At 37.3% G+C, this 20829-nt stretch overlaps 1 protein-coding gene across 1 annotated transcript; it reads right to left on the bottom strand.

Moving 5' to 3' along the window:
- Positions 1–3188: 3188 nt before the first annotated feature.
- Positions 3189–19392, bottom strand: EIF2S3 (eukaryotic translation initiation factor 2 subunit gamma). Its single transcript, XM_043458780.1, has 12 exons — positions 19242–19392; positions 18680–18743; positions 17600–17727; positions 17389–17510; positions 14971–15065; positions 13602–13760; positions 12213–12347; positions 10816–10910; positions 10255–10399; positions 8639–8808; positions 8115–8287; positions 3189–4782 (listed from the first exon to the last, which is right to left on the bottom strand). Exons 1-12 carry the CDS (start codon positions 19308–19310, stop codon positions 4719–4721), a joined length of 1419 nt encoding a protein of 472 aa, XP_043314715.1. The 5' UTR covers positions 19311–19392; the 3' UTR covers positions 3189–4718.
- Positions 19393–20829: the final 1437 nt, after the last annotated feature.

The raw sequence follows: 20829 nt of genomic DNA, 5'->3' as shown, positions 1-20829 counted from the left end.
CTGCAGCCATGAAATTAAAAGATGCTTGCTCCTTGGAAGGATAGCTATGACAAACTTAGACAGCATATTAAAAAGCAAAGACATCACTTTGCCAACAAAGGTCCGTATGGTCAAAACTAGTTTTTCCCGTAGTGATGTACAGATGTGAGAGGTGGACCATAAAGAAAGCTGAGTGCCAAAGAACTGATGGTTTCAAACTGCAGTGCTGGAGAAGACTCTTGAGAGTCCCTTGGACTGTAAGGGGATCAAATCAGTCAATCCTAAAGGAAATCAACCCTGAATATTCACTGGAAGGACTGATGCTGAAGCCGAAGCTCCAATACTTTGGCCATTTGATGCAAAGAGCTGACACACTGGAAAAGACCCTGATGCTGTGAATGACTGAGTAAAAGAAGTAGGCAGCAGAGGATGAGATGGTTAGACACCATCTACAACTCAATGGACATGAATTTGAGCAAACTCCGGGAGATAGTGAAGGACAGGGAAGCCTGGCATGCTGCAGTCCATAGGGTTGCAGAGTCAGACAGGACTTAGTGACTGAACAACATCAAAGGAATATTATTCTTTAATATTTCATATAAGTTTTAATTACTTTTTCTCATTCTATCATCTTTTAACCTGTAATCTTTTTGGTGCTAAGTTTTGAACTTTTTATGTAACAGATCTACCAACTTTTCCTATACGACTTTTGGATTTGTTTTGCATTCCTTATCTGAACCATTAAAATAATCTCCTAAAAAAATAAAATAAAATAATCTCCTAAGATATCTTTGTTTGTAATTATAATTTTGTCTCAATAAGTAAAATCTTAAATAACACTTTAAATATCTTTCACCATCATATGGGTAATAATTTGAACTAAAAGTCTATCCTTTTCCTGACATAAATGCTGTCTATAGCATGTATTATTAAAACTTTTTATCTAGTTGTAAATTTTGTTCCAATGATCTATTCACTTAATACCACACACAAATCTATTCAATACCATACTTCATGTATTGTAGCTTTATTATATGTTCTAAAGCACACCAACTTTCCCATCATAATTCTTTTTCAGAAGTTTATTATTCCACCACCCTGAAGGACACTTACAATTTTTACTTATGTGACTGTGCTGTACAATTTGTGGGATCTTAGTTTCCAGACCAGGGACTGAACCCAGGCCCCCAACAGTGAGAGCCGAGAGTCCTAATCACTAGACTGCCAGGAAATTCACATTTATTTACTATTCTTGTGAATCTTACTTTTCCAAATCTTTAATATCAACTGGACAAGTTCTTTTTAAAAACCTATTATTATTCATATTGCACTGAATTTATAGGGGGAAAAAAGGCAGTCACCTGTACAATATTGAGTATTCTCATCTAATAATATTGTCTACTTTCTCATTACTCCTATCTCCTCTCTTGTCCTTCAAGAAATGTTAGTTTTATTCATATGTATCTTGCATAATCTTGTTAAATTTATACCCGCCAAGTTTATACCCACTGCATTTTTTGATTTGTGTATGTACATGTACATGTGTGGTACAAATGAATTAGTAAATTATTGAGTAAATTAACAATTTTTTCATGTTTATTTTGAACTGTCACCTCACTGAACTCTTGTAGCAGTGCAAGTTTTTCAGCTTCTGGTTTATATTTTCTAGGTAGATAATCTTATACCTTGTAAGTAACATTCTGTTGCTTCCATTCTCAATATTTCTATCTCATTTGCTAAGCCCCAGAGAACAATACTGAAGAATTCAAGTGGCAGCTGATATTTCTGACTTGTTCCAGACTCTGAGAATATAGAAAAATCAAGCAATAATATGAATTCCAGTATATGCAATTGATGACTACTTCCCAACCCTCTGAATTTGCCTGTTATTTGGTCAAGCTCACAACCCCACATTTTACCCAAATGAAACTTACCCCACCCAGCATTATGGGAGGATGTTACTGTGCTCCAATGTTTCATCATTAACACTGATTCTGATAGCTCTCTAAGTACCTTATAGCAAGTTAACAATTTCCTTCTCTATATTACCTACATTAAAAAAACTTTGAATTGTATCAAATGTATCTTCAAGGTATGCTTTTTTCTTTCCACCAATAAAAGATCCATGCAAATACAAGAATGCATTACTCTTCAATATAATGTTGGACTTAATTTACCAATGTTTCAGAATGGATTTTGTAACTGTGAGAATGGCCTTGGGTGGTTTGCTTTTGCTTTGTCTCAGGCCAGAGAATGGCCCCTCTCCAGGTTTGGGCAGCAAGGATGTAAAAATTTTGAACAATGAATCAGAACGTCTCCTTATTTTTGCCTCCTTTTTGTGTCCTACATTCTGAAACTTTAAATAACAGGAATTACCTGTTCCTTGAAATCTGGCAGAATGTATATTATGAGTCTGTGGAAACTTCTGCAGAGGTAATTTTTTAATAACCTTGCTTCTTGATTATCAGTATTTTAAGGATATCTGCTTTGTGTCAGGTAATTTGAAAAACTTTTATATATTTCCAGAAAAGCATCCATTTTCCTCTGCCATGTTAAATTTTCCTAGAAACACAATTTCAGAAGTTTATGAGTGCAGCTATTTGCACTCCAAATCAGAAACACACAAACACACACATCATCTTTGGAGGTTACAAACAAAAAAGAGTGAAATAGCAGAGCAAGCTTTCTAGGTCAGCCTGGAAATTATTTGGATGACGTCAAAGCTAGTGTCCTCGTGTCCCCCATTTTCATGAGATGAACTTTACAGTTTATGAGTTTTACTGGGTTGGCCAAAAACTTCGTTTGGGTTTTCTGTACAATGTTATGGGAAAACCCGAACAAACATTTTGGCTAACCCAATACATAGCATTCTCTTACAAAAAGAGTAACTCTGGCTGTGTTACCCCACAGACTGCAGTGGGACAAGTGTGGAAGGCAGGAGTTGTTACAGGGCTATTCTAGGTGAGAGCCGCTGGTGGCTGGGAGTAGGACAACAGCAGTGAAGATGGTGAGAACTGGTCAGATTGTGAAAATATTTTAACAGGAGAGACAAGAGGATTCACATATACAGTTACTTTCATCAGTAACATCACACTATAGGCAGATTCTCAACCAGGTACAACTTTTACTGAGAATCACTGTATGGAGTTCAGGTTCTATGAAAATATGGCCTGTTATTTTCATATTTGTGTATTCCCATTTACAGTAAGTACAGTGCTTTGCAAATTTATTGAAAGTCATGTGCATGTCTGAAATAGTTCTGACATGAGGTTAATTACAATAAACAAGTCAACTTGGGTCTTATGTTACTCCAGAACTTCAGGTAGAAGGTGCTTATGTTAGACATAAAATCAATGTCTGGATTAAAATTTTGCTTCATTAAACTGTGTTTCTCATGCTATAATGCAACCTTTCAAAGTCAAGCAACTATGTAATATTAATATGCTTCCTCAAAACTTACGTTAACAACCAGAGTCAGAGCTTTTAAACTTCTACATGTCAGCATGTCCAATGCCCAAAAGAGCACAAGGCTACAACTGCAGAATAAAGTCCTACATGAAATGCAAATTTAAGAAAAATAAACTAAAGAGTATTATCAGACTACCCAAACATAGTAAGAATCTGTGTTATTTGATAAACCTACTTCTCAACTCTCTAAATTTGTTTTTCAACACAGGGGAGCTTAAAAAAAAAAATAACGCCTGGGCTCCACCCAAAGCCAATTAAAACCAGAATCTCCATGGAGCACTTTTTAAAAAAAATAAAAAAACTTCTCCAACAATGCTAGTATCAGCCCGTTAAGAACCACTGCTTCAACAGAATTTTATGAAAGATAAAATAAGCAAAATTAAAGTGCACAGCACAAGAAAAGTATAGGAAAAGGGAGAGTAAGTTAAAACCCAAAGGGCTCACCCTTTGCTACCTCCTCCAACTACCAAAGATTACTAATATTAGGATAGACATCATAATCTTATCAATTAGGCTGGAAGATAAAACATAAAATAAAGCCTGGAAAGATCTTTGCTACTTAACTAAAATCATCTGGTGTTTACAATACTTTCCAATGGGAGAAGGCTGTAGGGTTTCAGGTGTAAAGCAATGCAGAGACAATCGCAGGGCACCAGGTGGAGTAGCTGAAAACTTCGGGCTCTAGTTTCCTGTGCTCTAGTCCAGAAAGGGAAAGGGGAGAGAAAGGCCATGTCCATGGAAACAAGCCCTCACGCCTGAAAGGATAATTTTATTTGAGTCTATTTTCACTCAAAATTTTAAAAAATAAAGCAACATAAAATATGGGGAAAGGGAAGTTGGTCTTTTGAGAATTTGTCAAGTTTTTACTGCTACAACAATCCTTCAAACCTGGAGCTACTTAAAGATGAATCATGTAAAATAAGAACAAAGACTTTATTTCAAACAGGTTCAGTGGTATGTCTACTACAGCAAAGTCTGGTTGTAGCAGTTTCCTTTCAAATCTGCACTGACGTATAAATTAGACATTATTTGGGAATGATTAATTTCTGGTAAAATGTAGATTCAATCCAACATGATGCTAATTTCTACATTTATTGTAGGCTCTATTTCAGTACTAGAGGTTAAATTTTCATCACCAAAAAATGAGAATAACCTTACAGCTACTACTAAGGTAATGAGCTGTGAAATTACTTTCCCAGTATTGTTCTGAAAATATACCCCTAGGTTGTTAAGAGAAATTCCAACTTCATCCAAATCTGTTATTTAATTCTTCAGTCATCATCTACTGTTGGCTTGATTGTCACTCCTCTTCTTATTTGACCCCAACCAATTAAACTGCAAAATGAAAATAAAAGAAATCATGAATTTTATATCCGCTTCATTATCATTACCACATCATCACATGACACAACTAGTTTTACTTGCCTATCTGCTCAAATTGAATGTTTCTAAAACCTGCTCCTCCAGAAAGAAAGCTCACACTATCTTCATAGACCCAGAGATGGGCTCTGGCCAGAAGGACTGACAGGAAAAGCAAACAAAAAGTTGCTACTATAAACATGCTCAACTTCGCAAATACACCTGCCCCTTCAGAACCACTAAGGAAGAACATTCCAGTCCACCCAAGGAACCATGCTAACATACAAACCACTTCAGTCTGATTTTTTAAAATTCTTTTTTCCTTTTTGAAAAAAAAATTTATTATTTTTTTTAACGGTTCGCAGCACTTCAACAGGTCACATGGCTTTCTCATGACTTTAACTGGTAAAGGAAATTAAGAGATGACCTAGAGTAGATAATCTATAAACAGATTACTCTCAATAGCAGACGGATTTCTGCTCCATCTGTTTCAGTGTCTGCTTTAGTCCAGGACAGATTGTTATCTAAATTGTATGTTCCAGACAAGAACTTACCTAAGCATGGGTTAAAAACAATAAATCTAAAGAACATTTCTTTTAACAATTTTAACATACTTGCTTATTTTTAAGCAACATCTAAAATTTCATTTGGACAGAATCCTCTTATAATATTAGTAGATACACAAAGATCATTCCTTTCTTTAAAAATACACTGGGAAAAAGGAAAAAAAAAAAAGATAAAAAATACACTGGAAATCAGTCTGTCTATAACAGCAAATAGTATAATCACATGAGAGTCAGATCAAGCAGGCATGAATCACCACAAAGCAGGATGATTTATTTAAAGGTTTAACTCTGTCTCAATTAGAAATAATTCAGATCTTCTGAACAGTACATGATTAGATCATCCTGAGGCCCTGTGCCAGGGAAGCCTTAATAAGGGAGGTAGATAGTGAGGAATAAACAAAACTAAACCAAAGGTGATTTAAGTAATTATGTGGACAATCAGGACACAAAACAGTCTAATGTAGAAGGTTTATATGAGATTAAGCAGGAGGAATTTAAAATGCATTCAAGTAGACTTCCACAAAGGTCCTGAATCATAAAGTAGTGGGAAGTTACTAGAAATTACTGAGTACTGCATGAAAAAATGTTCTAGGAAGATTAATTTTGACTGAATGCTTAAATAACAGTAGAAGAGGCATATTAGCAACCTTTTGCAATAACTTTTAAGTGTGAAATGATGATGGTATGGGCTACAGAGAGGTCACACAGAATAGAAAGGAAAGGGTAGATTTAGTACCTAACCAGGAAAAGAGAAAAGAGGAGTCAACAATATGTGTATGTTTCCAAGCTCTATCCACTCAAAGGGCCCTGAAGAAACAGCACCTTTGGAGAAGTGAGCACACCTCAGTTCAGTTCAGTCGCTCAATCGTGTCTGACTCTTTGCGACCCCATGAATCACAGCACACCAGGCCTCCCTGTCCCTCACCAACTCCCAGAGTCTATCCAAACCCATGTCCATTGGGTCAGTGATGCCATCCAGCCATCTCATCCTGTCGTCCCCTTCTCCTCCTGCCCCCAATCCTTCCCAATTGGGTCTTTTCCAATGAGTCAACTCTTTGCATGAGGTGGCCAAAGTATTGGAGTTTCAGCTTCAACATCAGTCCTTCCAACAAACACCCAGGACTGATCTCCTTTAGGATGGACTGGTTGGATCTTCTTGCAGTCCTAGCACACCTAGCACCCAAATCTTCATTTCTAACACCATTTCCCACTAAGAGGAACCAGGGCTCCCTGGAGAAATGGCCAATTCTAAACTGGAGCAGGGGAGACACACAAGGTGACTTCAGAACAACTTGAGCCAGAAAGTAAGGAACTATTAAAAAACAAACCCAACAGAGACATACTGAGGCTTCCGCAGCTCCCAAACTGTCCGTGGGGTTGTGATCTGCTTCAGAAAGCAAAGTAGAGGGTTTGTCTTCTGGGAAGATAAAACTCATTTTCTCTGAAAAGTCCTCTTATATATTCTCCAGAAATAGGAGGGCAAGGATTTGATGCTGCCTGAGTCTAGGTTTCAGTTGAAGTAGAGAGAATACAGTGGCTATTCCCCAAAAGTCCATAGTGGGGTGTAGTTATCTCCAGAATATGTCACTGTTAATTTAGCATGGGTTTCATGATAGTCATAGAGATGGACCCCTTAATAAAATAATAGGTTAAAAAACATGGGGAAATACCAACAGGACACAGGAGCCAGTTTGTCTCCTGGACAAATTCTAGACATCAAAATAAGTAAGTACAGTAATGAATCGGTAAGGGCCTGCTGAATAAAATAGGACTCCATGAATGCATATTATAACTAGGTAAGTAAATAATGGGGAAGAAAGAATGTCAAATGACAAATGATGAGTGACAGAGTTAGAGTTTTGGGAAATGGGTAATCACCATTTTGTAATCACTATAATCAAGCTCAATTCAGACAAAAATCATCAGTGGATGGTAAGCTAAATCCCTACCCCTGGGGGGAGGGTGGGGTGTGATAAGGAACAGACTATTTGCATAGGGTCTCCCCCAAAGAATACTAATTCACAAGTGTAAAGAGTAACTATAGGGTGGAGAAACTGGCTAATGCCTTGCCTGTATGATCAAAATTAACCTCAACAAGAAGCAATCAGATAACATGCATCTCTAGTTATGACTCCCTGAGGAGACATCACCACCTACCTGAAAATATCCTAACCAAGAATACATAACCTGAACCTAATCTTAGGAAACATCAAATAAACCCAAATTGAGGAACAATCTATAAAGTAACTAGCTTGTATTCTTCAAAATTGTCACTGACAAGTAAGACAAGGAAAGGCTGAGGAAATTCCAAATTAGAGATCAAAGAGCCATGAAAACTAAATGCAGTGCATAACCCTAGACAGGAAGAAGACAGACGACATTATCAGAACAAGTGATAAAACTGACTGTAGACTTTAGTATTTTAACAATGTTAAGCTTCTTGAAGTGGTTATATAAGATAATCTTGTTTTTAAGAAATATATACCAAAGTATTAAGAGATAAAGGGGCAACCTATTTCTCAGAAAAAGGGAGGTATTAAACCTAAATTCACTGGTTTTTGCATAGCTTGTGTCTATCACAAATCGGGCCTAGAAAAACAGATTTCAAAATCATCCGAATAAACAGTTGAGAATTAAAGCCATGGTACAGTAACTGTTGCGTTCAAGGTAAAGTGTGTTTGTGAGTGTGTTAAGTAAACTATGTCTTTTTTATTAGATACTGACAAAGGCTAATAAACTTACCGCCAGTGTTTCTCAACTCTTCGGCTAAGTGCAATTTTTTCTCCTACTTCTGTGCACACAGGATTAGTCAAGACGATTTTGCCCAAATCAGCCTTGACTGCACTAACTCTTCCTCCTGTTGACAGGGATCCTATATTCACCATAAGCACTTCATTCTTAGACAGCTTTTGTACCTAAGGAAATCAAGTGGTGAAAAATAAACCCCCAAATCAAGAAGATGCTTTCCAAATAACTGCTTATTTTCCTACCACCTTACCAACAAAAGACATCAGCAATTTTTCATCTCTGCCAACCTGATTTCAGTTAAGACTTTTAAGAAAAACATACAGATAACAGGAATTATCCTGTCACTGTTGTATAGGACATACTGTTTCCTGTTTTGTTTTACTTTAGACTGCCATATGCAAGTTCTCGATTTTCAGGAAGTCAAATTTATTTACCTTCTCTCTTTTCTTAATCCTATGTTAACTAAAAGTATGAACCTCAAAACTGGTCTTAACGTCACTGGCACTTGAAGCACTTACTTTCGCTGCTTTCTTGTCTCCTTCAGTGCGAACACCTAGAAGCCGTCTAAGCAGGAAATAGGAAATTTCCAATTCTGTGAAGATCTCAGGTAAAGCTCCAACTGCACCAAGAACTTGCCCCACCATTCTGTCAGCCCGGCACAAAGTGGGGTCAATTTTTGTTCCAACTCCTGATCCAAAATAAGATATATGTGGTCCAACATTTTATTTCCGTTTACCCAAAAACCTTATTCAAACTAGTACAGCACATACCTACCTACACATTTTAATACACAACTTATACTTTCATACTCGTTTATTGGCTACATAGATGTGACAACAGTTATCTGAAGGAAGAGAACTGTAAACTCACAAGTTAGTTGGGTATTTGAGGACGATTCTCTTGATTTAAATTGTAAGCAAAGGACAAACAGAGATAACAGCCTAAATTAAAAAATGAATCTGAATATCCTTAATGAAAGCTGAAACAATACAAAATTCATGAGCAGTTTGCAGGATATTTACCCGCATTTCTCCCCTGAAAGAATGATCAAAAAGATAGCTTAAAGATTTTAAGTGATTCCTGGGATTGATTTCAAAAAATTTTAGCTGCATGTCTTTCATGGAGGAGAGAAGACATAAAGATGAGGCAAGAACGGTAAAGTATTGGGAATTCCCTGGCGGTTCAGTGGTTAGGAATTGGCACTCTCACTGCTGTAGACCTAAATTCGATCCCTGGTTGGAGAACTAAGATCCTGCAAGCCATGTAGCACATCCCCCCTAAGAAACAACTGTAAAGTATTGATAATCTTTGAAGTTGCGTGGTGGCTACATGACCACACATTACACTACTCTCTGTACTTTTATGTTGGAAAAGTTCCATAAGTTAAACCTTAAAAGTCCCAAGAGTTTCCTTATTTACAAAACAAACAAAAAGGATAAAATTATACAGCAAACTCCTAATTACAAAATACAATAGAAAAGTGAATTAAAGAGCCAAACATCAGAGAACAAAAAGACGAACTCCTTCACACCAAACATTTTCTTTAATCCAAAAGTTATTAACACCTCTGACTAATTCTCACTGTATCTTGCCTTCTTCTGGGTATCTGGTAATACACTACTGTATGAGACCAGGAAACCCATATATTATTTCAGTAACAGCAAGATAATGGAAGTTATAATCTTTAATTCCCACCTCAGTGTTTAACTATGATCTATCATGATTTAATTGACATTTGTGGGTAACTCTCCATTTGAAAATCATACAAAAACAACAAAAAAACCACACTACCCTAAAATCATGTTTAAAAAAAACTATGGTTAGGTATTTTTACATTTTAGGCCATAAAATTTACTTTGGTACTGCTAAAAAGGAGCTACTTTAAAAATTAAACCAAAATTCTTATGTTTAAAAATAATTTTCACAAGCATATGAAATCATCATATGACCTAAAATCAACAGCTTAACCACATAAACATTCCCCTACCCTGCTCGATCATTAAACATCAAATGCTGATTCTTGTTGATGTTTGACAGAAAACAGCAAAATTCTGTAAAGTAATTACCCTTCAAAAAAAATAAATAGATAAAGTGGCAAAAAAAAACCCTGTAGGGATGAGAGGAAAAGCCTTACCAATAAGACCTCCTGGGGCAGCATACTGAAGATCATTATGCTCTGCGAAAAGTGATACAATTTTGGAAAAGATAGGTTTACACATGAGTTTTCCTTCACTGTCTTTGGAAACAATACCAGGTCTGACTTCTATCTCCTGGCCCACCTGTAAAAATATAAATTAATAATTAGAATTTGTGGGACAACACCATTTTCCTTACATACGAAAAGTCCTAACAGGAAGACCACGAAACTGAAAGGTCATCCTTATTTCAAAGATCACTATTTAAAAAAAAAAAAAAGATATGGAAGAGATCTTCAAATTCAGAACCATCCAAATGTTTTGAACAACCTATCATACAAGCCTATTGCCAATTTAAAATGTGCTTCATATTCATAGAAGCCTATAAAGTTTGAGGTCAAACACACTCAAAAGATACACTGGTAAACAAAGAAATCTACATCAAGTACTAGACACCATGAAGAAAAAAATTATTTTTCAATTTGAGTGTCTATACTATTCTCCTACTTAGGACAAGAGAAAAAATAAAGCAAAAACACAACAATCAAAATCCAGTTTACCTTTAACACTCCTTTTAGAATACTACCACCAGCTACACCCCCCTTAAGGTCATCAACTTCACAGCCAGGTTTGTTGACATCAAAGGATCTAATAACTAAAGAAAACAAAACAAATTAAAGCCAATTCTATTCACTTTAACTTCAGAAAAATTTATTTTTTGTAAGTTAACTTTTCTTAAATAGTAGACACATAAAATTTACACAAGGAGACTTTGTCACAAAGTTTAAAATTATTATTCCAGCTAAGTATACTGCAATTTTAATTATGCTAGAAAAAGCAGAAGTAACTTAAAAGTACATTGATAGGAGGCATATTATGGTACACCCATAGTATGGAGTATCATGCAGCTATTAAAAAAAAGACTGTTAGAGCGGAGAATAGTTTGAGGGAGAATGGATACATGTGTATGTATGGCTGAGTCCCTCTGTTGTCCACCTGAAACTATTACAACATTCTTAATTGGCTATACCCCAATATAAAATTAAAAACTGGAAAAAAAAAAAAAAAGAATGTTAAGAGTATATGTAATGATGTAGAAGGAAAACCTTCATCTGTTGTTCAGAAAAAAAGAAAAGACTAGTTATGCATAGTATGATCCCACTTTCACATACAAAAACTGAAACAAGAAACATATTATGTTTATACATGATGATATGAACAAAGAGAAAGGTGCACAAACAGTACACACCAACTGTTAACTGTAACTTCAGGGCTAAGGGGTGAGGCAAGAATTGTGGACCTTTCTGGTCATGTACCTTTGTATGACTTCTGCAACAAAAAGATTTAGTTTCAAAACTTCAAAACAACCCTAGGACTATGTGACCTGCACTTCAGTCCTGAGAACAGGAACCATTAACAAGGGGTACTCATTACAATAATCCAAGAGAACCCTGCCCACAACACACAGAAAGGGCTGGGGGGGGCGCCTAGGTGAAGCTTCAGAGGGTTCAAATGTCTGTTGTGAAAAGGTTCCACCATCTATGTACAAATCATGAGTTTAAATGATCAAATTATACCAATATTGATACCACAAACTTAAACAAATGAGAGAGATGAATAACTTCATTAATGGTACAATGAAATCATTTGTCTGTAAGTCCTAATATCCTGTTTCTAACTAAAACATAATTCCATAAGGCATACTTTATTGCTCCATCTTGATCATGTAACATAACACATACCAAGCACAAAAAGGCTAAAAGTTGTGTCTGTATTCAGGATTCTCATCCAGTAATGCAATCTAACTCTGCTAATACAATCTCAGAATTAACTGACTTAAAAAAAAAGTTTTTCATGGAGACTGTAATTTATTATCACCTCTGCAGAAATCATTGGTGATTCCCTTAAAGAGGAATCAGCAATGTGGTAAAGATCAGATAAAAATTCTATTACTTACCAATAAGTCTGGGTTCTGAAGTAAAGTCTCTTGGGGGTACTGGAATTTTCTTTACTATGTACTCACAGACAACTTCAATATTGTATTTTAGCTGAGCAGAAATTGGGATAATAGGAGCGCCTTCTGCTACTGTACCTATAAGACAAAATTTTCAAAAGATCAAAATTTTTCAGTTTTATAGAACCTGTTCTTTATATATTATAGGAAACAGTTAAGATTATTAAAATAGATGCCTAAATATACCCACATATACCCACAGCAACAGGCAAAAATGGTCATTCTTTTCAGAAAATTGTCAGTATTCTACGTTTGTTTCTACTCCTGAAAATTAACACTACTGCATTCAAGGGGAAAAAACTCAAATTTTACTAATAGATAAAAACTGTTTAAAGGATTAAAATACTTAACACTCCTGGGAAAGACCATTTTACTAGTTGAAAGGTTTCTTCAGTTCAGTGCAGTCGCTCAGTTGTGTCCGACTCTTTGCGACCCCATGAACCGCAGCACGCCAGGCCTCCCTGTCCATCACCAAGTGCTGAAGTCCACCCAAACCCATGTCCATTGAGTCGGTGATGCCATCCAACCATCTCATCCTCTGTCGTCCCCTTCTCCTCCTGCCCTCAATCTTGCCCAGCATCAGGGTCTTTGCAAATGAGTCAGCTCTTCGCATCAGGTGGCCAAAGTATTGGAGTTTCATCTTCAACATCAGTCCTACCAATGAACACCCAGGACTGATCTCCTTTAGGATGGACTGGTTGGATCTCCTTTCTAATAACATGCAACTGATCTCCCAATAAAAGTCAAAACAAAATTATAGTCTCTTGCTAATCAAAGACTAATGGCATACATAATATCTGCTCCTTATTAATTAAATGTCTAACAGGTTCATGAAAGAAATGTACCAAACACAATGAGGCTTTAATCAAAATGAGACATTCATTTTTGTTATGAGAGAACTGGATGCAGAAGAAGTCAACCTTTCTCACAAGAAAAACAAGGATAAGAGAGAATCTAATGTCAACAATAAGATGTCTTCCCTGAAATGAAAAACACCATGTTATTAAAGGAAAGGAACACTAAAGATAAATCACTATCAGTTCCAATTCTAAAAGTAGCTGATCAGTAAGGATAGTCTAAGACTGAAATTTTTTTATGGATCTTAAAAAATATTTATTTTTGTGCCCATGCCACAAAGCTTGTGAGATCTGTTTCCCAACTGAGGGATTGAATCAGTGCCCTCGGAGTAAAAGCAGAGTCCTAACCAGTGGACTGCCAGGGAATTCCCAAGACCAAAGTTTTTTTTTTTTTATCAAAGTTTTTTTTTTTTAAAGCTTTTGCTTATTTTACCATTACTGAGGAAGATTTTTATTAGGTATTATAGCTTCTTACCTTGAACAAATGCAAGGATCTGTTCATACTGTTCTTTAGCCTGGCTTTCTTTTACCAAATCAATTTTATTTTGTAGAATCAAAATATGCTTCAGTTTCATGATTTCTATAGCAGCCAAGTGTTCAGATGTCTGAGGCTGAGGACAAGACTCGTTACCAGCTAGATGATAAAGAATAAAAAAGATGCATGAGAATTAGCTAGAACTATCTGTCAGAATAGGAAAATCCATAAGAGGCAGATTAGTGGTTGCCAGGGAGTGAAGGAAAGGGGGATTAGAGTGACTTCTTAATGGGCACAGGGTTTCCTTCTAGGGAGACAAAAATGTTCTGGAACTCAATAGCACTGATGCTTGTAAAACACTGTAAATGTACTTAATATCACCAAATTGTATACTTTAAATAGCTATAGTGCTAACTTTTATGCTATGTATATTATACTATTAAAAAAACCAAAACAAAACACCTACCTGACATCTAAAAAAAGGAAATGCTTGAATGCCCTAACCCTATTCAAAACAAAAGTCCTGGATTATTGCCAAGCATTCAACTTTTGCCCCTGCTCCACCCCTTGTGCCTGCATTCACTGGAGTCTCCTGATTATTAGATTCTCTTTCCTGGTCGTAAGCCAGAAACTTAAAAATCTACAAGTTTGGCATTTCAGGGTCTGCCCTTGGCTTTTGCTCAAGCATAAGGTAGAGCCCCCTGGCTCTATCCAGTTTTAGAGATGCTCTGACCTGGTCAAGCTCCTGAGACGTGGGGAGTGATTAAGGGAAGACACTTAACACGGTCCATGAATTCAACTACTATCAGAGGCCACTCCCCAACAAATAGAGGAAAGAAAAAATAACCATTGGTGTTATCAAGAAGTAGGTATGTTTTGCTGGATACTCCAACGACCATCCTTCCTAAATAGTGATGTTTAGGTGTGTCTTATACTCTACCCACTCAGCCTACTTTTAAAAATTATCTCTCACAGCAACAAAATCTCTTGCCAGCTCACATAAGGTGGCACAACTCCAGACTTGAAAATCACAGTTCATCTACTAGACTTCAGCACTTATTATAAATGAAATTTGCATCTAATAAAACCATTATACACCAATGTTGCAGTAAACACTTCAAAGATGCACACATACAAAAAAATCTAAAACTAAAGTAATAAATCATTTCATGGAATCTAAGGGGACAAAATGCACTACAGACTTTAGATCACTGGAAGACAAGGATGTCATACTGGGTGACATGTTAGTTCCCATTCCTGTCACCTTTAGACACAGGATGTGGTCCTTAAAGGCCTTAGTTTTCCTTTAAGTATTCCATCTTGGATTTGCTCCACAGTGATTTGTTGAAACCAATTCTGATGTATTTACCTATCAACAGAAGAGCGGCATCCATCACTGCGGCACCGTTCAGCATAGTAGCCATCAGAATATCGTGGCCAGGACAGTCAACAAAGGAAACATGCCTAACAAATTAAAAAAGAACCATCAGTCCTAAGATCAATCAATACGTCAACATTCGCGTTACAGATTCCCTAAAATTAAACCCCGTTAAGTACAGAATGTCAATATGGCGTAAGAATATGCAAATAATTCTTATTCTTGTAAAGTCAAGCAGTTACAGGACTTGGTGTTTCTAGACTTTAGAAATAAGACCACCTACTGGCTCAATTATACTTCAGAAACAAACAAAAATTTCATAGAAACAGAGATCAGATTTGTAATTAACAGATCTATTGTTACCAACAGTGGGGTTGGGGGAAAAAGGAATCAGATGAAAGCAGTCACCAACTTTTTTAAGATAAAGAATTACTAGGGGTATAACATACAATACAATAGATATAGTTAACACCACTGTATGTCATACATGAAAGTTGTTAACAGAATAAATCCTGAGTCTTCATCACAAGATATTTTTTTCTATTTATTTAAGCTTATATCTATATGAGATAATGGATGGTCACTAAACTTACTGTGAAAATCATTTCAAAATGTATGTATGTCAAATTATTATGCTGTATACCTTAAAGCTTATACAGTGCTGTATGCCAATTATATCTCAATAAAACTGGAGAGAAAAAAATAAAATATGAAAAGAACAAAAATTACCCATTGGCTAAGAGTAAAATCACTGCAGATCATTACAAAGCAAATGAAATTAGTCATGTATAGAAATAACTGAAGAAACACAAACTCCCAAATCCAGTCAAAGAAAATATGGTATAAAGTAAATACTGGGAATGTCATTGATTTGAAAGCTAAAACTGTTAACAGAATGGGCAGTGCTATCTGAAAAAATTTGCCAAAAACTTCTCCAGCATCTTGAAAAGCTGGAAATGCCAATGAGAAGTAGAGATGGGAGCACTGTCTTAACAAAACTATGCTACTCATTTGGAACCATTATTTTTAATAGTTGTATGCTCACACTCATAATCTAAAATAGGGGCAGCAAACTACCCCACTGCCATAACCACTCATGGACATCACGACTGCTTTCCTAACACAAGAGCAGAAATAAGTTAATTCAAAAAAGAATCTGTGACCTGCAAAGCTGAAAATACTTATTATTGGGCCCTCTCCAGGACAAGTTTGCTAGTAAGGGCCACAAGTAGGGTGAGGCAAGTGAGGCACTTGACACACATGCAAAATTTAAGGGTAGACCCAAAAAGCCAGTAATCAAAACAATTAATATTTAAGTACTTAAAAAAACCAAAATTCATACAAGAAAATCCAAGATGAACAAAATATCAAAAATTTACTGAAAACAGGATCAGCAACAATGCCATGCCAAAAGCAAAACAAACAAAAAATCCAGCGATAATGAAAAGAAAAAAACAGTAATTTGAGCCTCTCTTTATTTTACTTTAGGAATTCCCTGCCTGTCCAGTAGTTAGGACTCCAAGCTTTCACTGCAGGGGGCCCAGGCTCGACCCCTGATCACAAGGCATGTGGCATGCCCCCCAAAAGTTTCAATTTAAAAGTAAATAAATAACACTGTTTACTTTGATTGTTGTTTAGTTGCTAACTCATGTTCTCTCTTGTGAGGTCATGGACTGTAGCCCACTAGGCTGCTCTGTTCATGGGATTTCCCAAGCAAGATTACTGGACAGGGTTGCCATTTCCTTCTCCAAGATTCTTCCCACCCAGGGACAGAACCTGCATCTCCCGCATTGCAGGTGGATTCTTTACCGCTGAGCCACCTGGGAAGCCCTTATCTTCATCTTGATTACCAGGCCTGATTTTTTTCTTAAAGCATTCTCCCTCGCCTCAAACTCTGAGCCTCATTCACCTCTCCCTAACCCCAGCTCTGCCTTGCTCTACAACTTCCCTGTGGACATCCCCAAACACCATAAACATCACCAGGTGGATATCAGTATCCTCCAATAAAGAATATATAATCATATTCGGAAAATAAATGGGTTACAAGTCCTTGTATTTAAGAGAGGTGATTAAGAATGGCTTTGTTCCCTTATCTAAGACAAAACCAACACTGCTCAAGAGAAATTTAGGAAGCCTGGCAAAAAGAATCCCTTAAATCCAATGAGCTGTGTTTCCCTCTATTTCATTTTGCTTATGTGATACTTTTCCTTTGGAGCACTTACACGTATGTGTCTTAATGTAGTTTTAAATACTTGACTTTTCAAATTACTGTCATTATGGACCAGGAAAAATAAAGCCATTCAACAATTAGGTTCACTGCGTAACATCTCAATTAAATATCTCAAAAAGTACAAACCACACGACAACAAAATATGAAATGTTAAGTGTTTTTAGCACAAAAAAGGTCACCTGACTAATTTGAAGTTCCCTTTGGTCCCTGGAATGTCTGTAGGAAACTCATCGGGTGTGCTACTTCCACAGGATCTATAACATTCTGGCCGAGGACAACTTGGGTCGTCAAGTTTATAAATCTAAAAGTTTCAATAAGAAAAGACTTGGATTTGTTATCTGCACATTCAACAATTAAAGTGAGTTTTTCATTTCACTGTACACAGCTCACCTTAGCATTAGCATAGCCAAGTTTGATTGTAATATTTCTTTCCAGTTCATTTTTGAAACGGACAGTGTGGACTCCAGAAATAGCTTTTACAACTGTAGATTTCCCATGAGCTACGTGACCAATTGTACCTACAAAGTACAAAAAATTAATTCAAGTGCATTCGGTTACACCGCATATTTTTTCAATTTTAGAGGAGAAAACCCAAAGCCATAACTCACTATGAACATCACTGTAAAACCAACAGTGACTTTGATTTTTCCTCCTATGTATCCCTGATTACAAAAACTTATTATGATACAGGACTGAAGAGAACTTTCCGTGTGACTGACAACCTTGTTTTAAACCATACTGAGCATAATAAAAGCCATCCATCTTTGATTACAGAAAACAGTGCCTTCATTTAAAATAAACACTTGTTAAAAAGTGCATGAAACTTTGTATGTCAAGAAACTTTTCAGCATTTTCAGAGCAAAGTAAGTATGAAGAGCCCTGACACACAAAAAAGGAATCCATGGAAATAAGAGAAAAACTCAGGCATGATTATAGTAATGCTATTAAGGCTAGCACGTATCTTACAACTTTTTTTAAGAGTCTCAAGGTAGAGCCTTACTTTTAAGGAGGTTTATACTGTTTTTGTACAGACTCTCAAATACTCCAAGTTTACACTCAGTCAACATAACTTCTCCAAAGTTCCAGGTGCCAATTAAGGGGAAAAAAAAAAAACACCCTAATTATAGCTTATGCACATATCAAACAAAACTTTCACAAACTCTGCTCTTGCAACAACCCTGTGTGGCAAGTACAATCACATTTCCCCTCTGCTTTACTAGATGACTACACATCCCTTATGCTATTAAAAGTTTTCTTTAAGTCTTTACCTTTTCTTCTCACCTAGTCTATAAGCTAGACATAGGCAAGAGGGGCCTGCCACCAAAAATCTAGCAGATGCATTGCTCCCAAGAGCTCAACATCTATTTCTTGAATATCTGCATCTTCATGTAATTCAGGTACTTACACAAAGGGAAAGATTAAAATTATTTGCTGGAAATTAATAAAATCTCCAAGTTATTCTTATCTTACCTATATTAATTGTGGCTTGTCTGCTGATAACTTCATGTGAAAGTGGCGTCAACTTGGAAACATCCTGCAATCAAATATTTCTATATTAAATCATTGTACATAAGATAAATCAGAATAGCCCTCTTCTACTTTTAAAGCGCTTTTCCTGTACAATCTTGCATTCTGGAAAGCACTAAAAGTCCTTCATCCTTACACACTGATTATGGGAGATGTGGAGGCTCGGGGTCCCCCAACCTTGAGAGCATTAGCACTAAGGAATGTGTAGATACTCCCTTCCCAAAACTTCCAAAGTGAAGAGCCTTAATGACACTTAACATTGTAAGTTTCTAGCCGAATCATTCGGGAGGTTCGGGGCCCCACGACCGCACAGCTCCATGCCCAGCTCCCTAACTGACAGAAGCGCGTGGGGAAGCGCGAGCGCGGCTTAGGGCGCCGGGCTCCAGGTCTCTCTCCTAACTCATGATCCTGACCGCCCGGCACCGCCTCGTTTCACAGCCTCGCGGGAGGTCCGGTCATCCCTACTCCTGAGCGCATTCCGCATACTTCCAGAGCCATGCCTTACCAAAGTAGCGAGATCTTGCCGAGAAAGGTGCGGCTGCCCTAAAGTCACACCAGCCTCGCCCCCCGCCATCTTGCCCGGAGAGGAAGGAAGTCGGCAGCGTCCCTGCCTGAGCGCGCGCAGGCCCCCGGGTGCAGGGCGGAGCAGCGGAGGCGGGAGGGCTGGCTACGGCCCAGGCCTGGGAGAGGAGGATGGCCGCAGCAGCGGACGCCTCACTGCTTGGACTTGTCTCCTAATTAGTTTGTATAGTGCCCGCCGGCAGGCTGACCAAAAAACACAAGGCCAAGTTTCGGGATCTACTCGCGGCAGACCTGTTGGATATTTCTGCAGGCAACGGTGCGGGCAGCCCCAACAAAGGCCCCCGACGAGGCGGGCGATGCCACCGAGGCGCGCGCTGACGAGGGTGAACCCACTTCCGGTTTCCCTAGGGATGGCCGCAAGTTTCCCGGAACCTGGGGTTCTTATCTGGGGTGTGAGGATAGACTGTTGGAATGTCCTTCTTTACCGATTTCCATAATTTAATAAGACGAGATCAGCCCCGGGTCCGTCTCGCCTGTGACGGGGTTCGTGGCCGCGTACCGAGCTGGCGGGCGGTGAGCAGGGCGCCCTCAAGCGGATGTTTTGCGACCCAGGGATGGCAAAAGCAAAGTCTCTAACTTGTTCTCACAGAGAGGTTTCTAGAGCCTGGGAGGTGGTCCATGGTGGCGCTAATGGAGTTAGCACAGGATAGAAGCTAGGTGTCGTGAGAGCGCCCAAAGGTGTTTTTTGTTTTTTTTAGCCGATCCGAATCTCTATTTTCTTTACTCTTTCTCCTTTCTAAATATTCATTGTTCTTTTCCTGCAGCTAATGAAAACTGAAGGTTTTCAAATGTCATGTTTGCGAATACAGACTGTATTCAGCGGAAATTGGGAGTCACTAATGTGTTTTTTTAATCCCAAGAACATAACAGTCTGTACACACATTTTTTGGAAATCTTAAATGTAAGAAAATATAATTAAAAATCACTCTAAAATCAAAAGTAAAATTATTCTTTGGGGATTTGTTTAAAAAAAAAACAGTGAAAAGCAAAGTGTAGTGAATGTACTAAAGCTACTTAAAATCTCTTAATGTACTTGAAATTTTTTTCTGTTAAAAGCTATTGCTTTTTTATGTGACTTCCTGATTTTCAGTAAAATGTGCATATAATAACAATAAACTGTATTCTGTGTGAAAAAAAAAAGATCTGAGAAAGCCCATCTTTTCACTGGACCTATTACCAATAAATCAGTATTTTAAAATTTAAAGATTTTTGAGATTTTCTTAACCCCTTTTTCAATAAGGTTCATTTCTGCTTAAGCATTTCTACACTGTAAATTTTCTATCATGTACAGGTCTTCATTTCTAGCCAGAAAAATAATGTAAGGAGAAATGAGTACATATTTAGGTTATCTGTGGTCATTGACTATGTAAGCAAGATTAAAATGAATATATGTTTTCTATCAGAGAAAGACAAATACCACATGATACCACTTATATATGGAATCTAAAATATGACTCAAATGAACTTAACCTATGAAACAGAATCATAGACATAGAGAACAGACTTCTGGT

The sequence above is a fragment of the Cervus canadensis genome, chromosome X (assembly GCF_019320065.1).
Source record: "Cervus canadensis isolate Bull #8, Minnesota chromosome X, ASM1932006v1, whole genome shotgun sequence".
Lineage (NCBI taxonomy): Eukaryota > Metazoa > Chordata > Mammalia > Artiodactyla > Cervidae > Cervus > Cervus canadensis.
The sequence above is the reverse complement of the archived record's forward strand: the minus strand, read 5'-3'. Positions and strand labels throughout refer to the sequence as shown.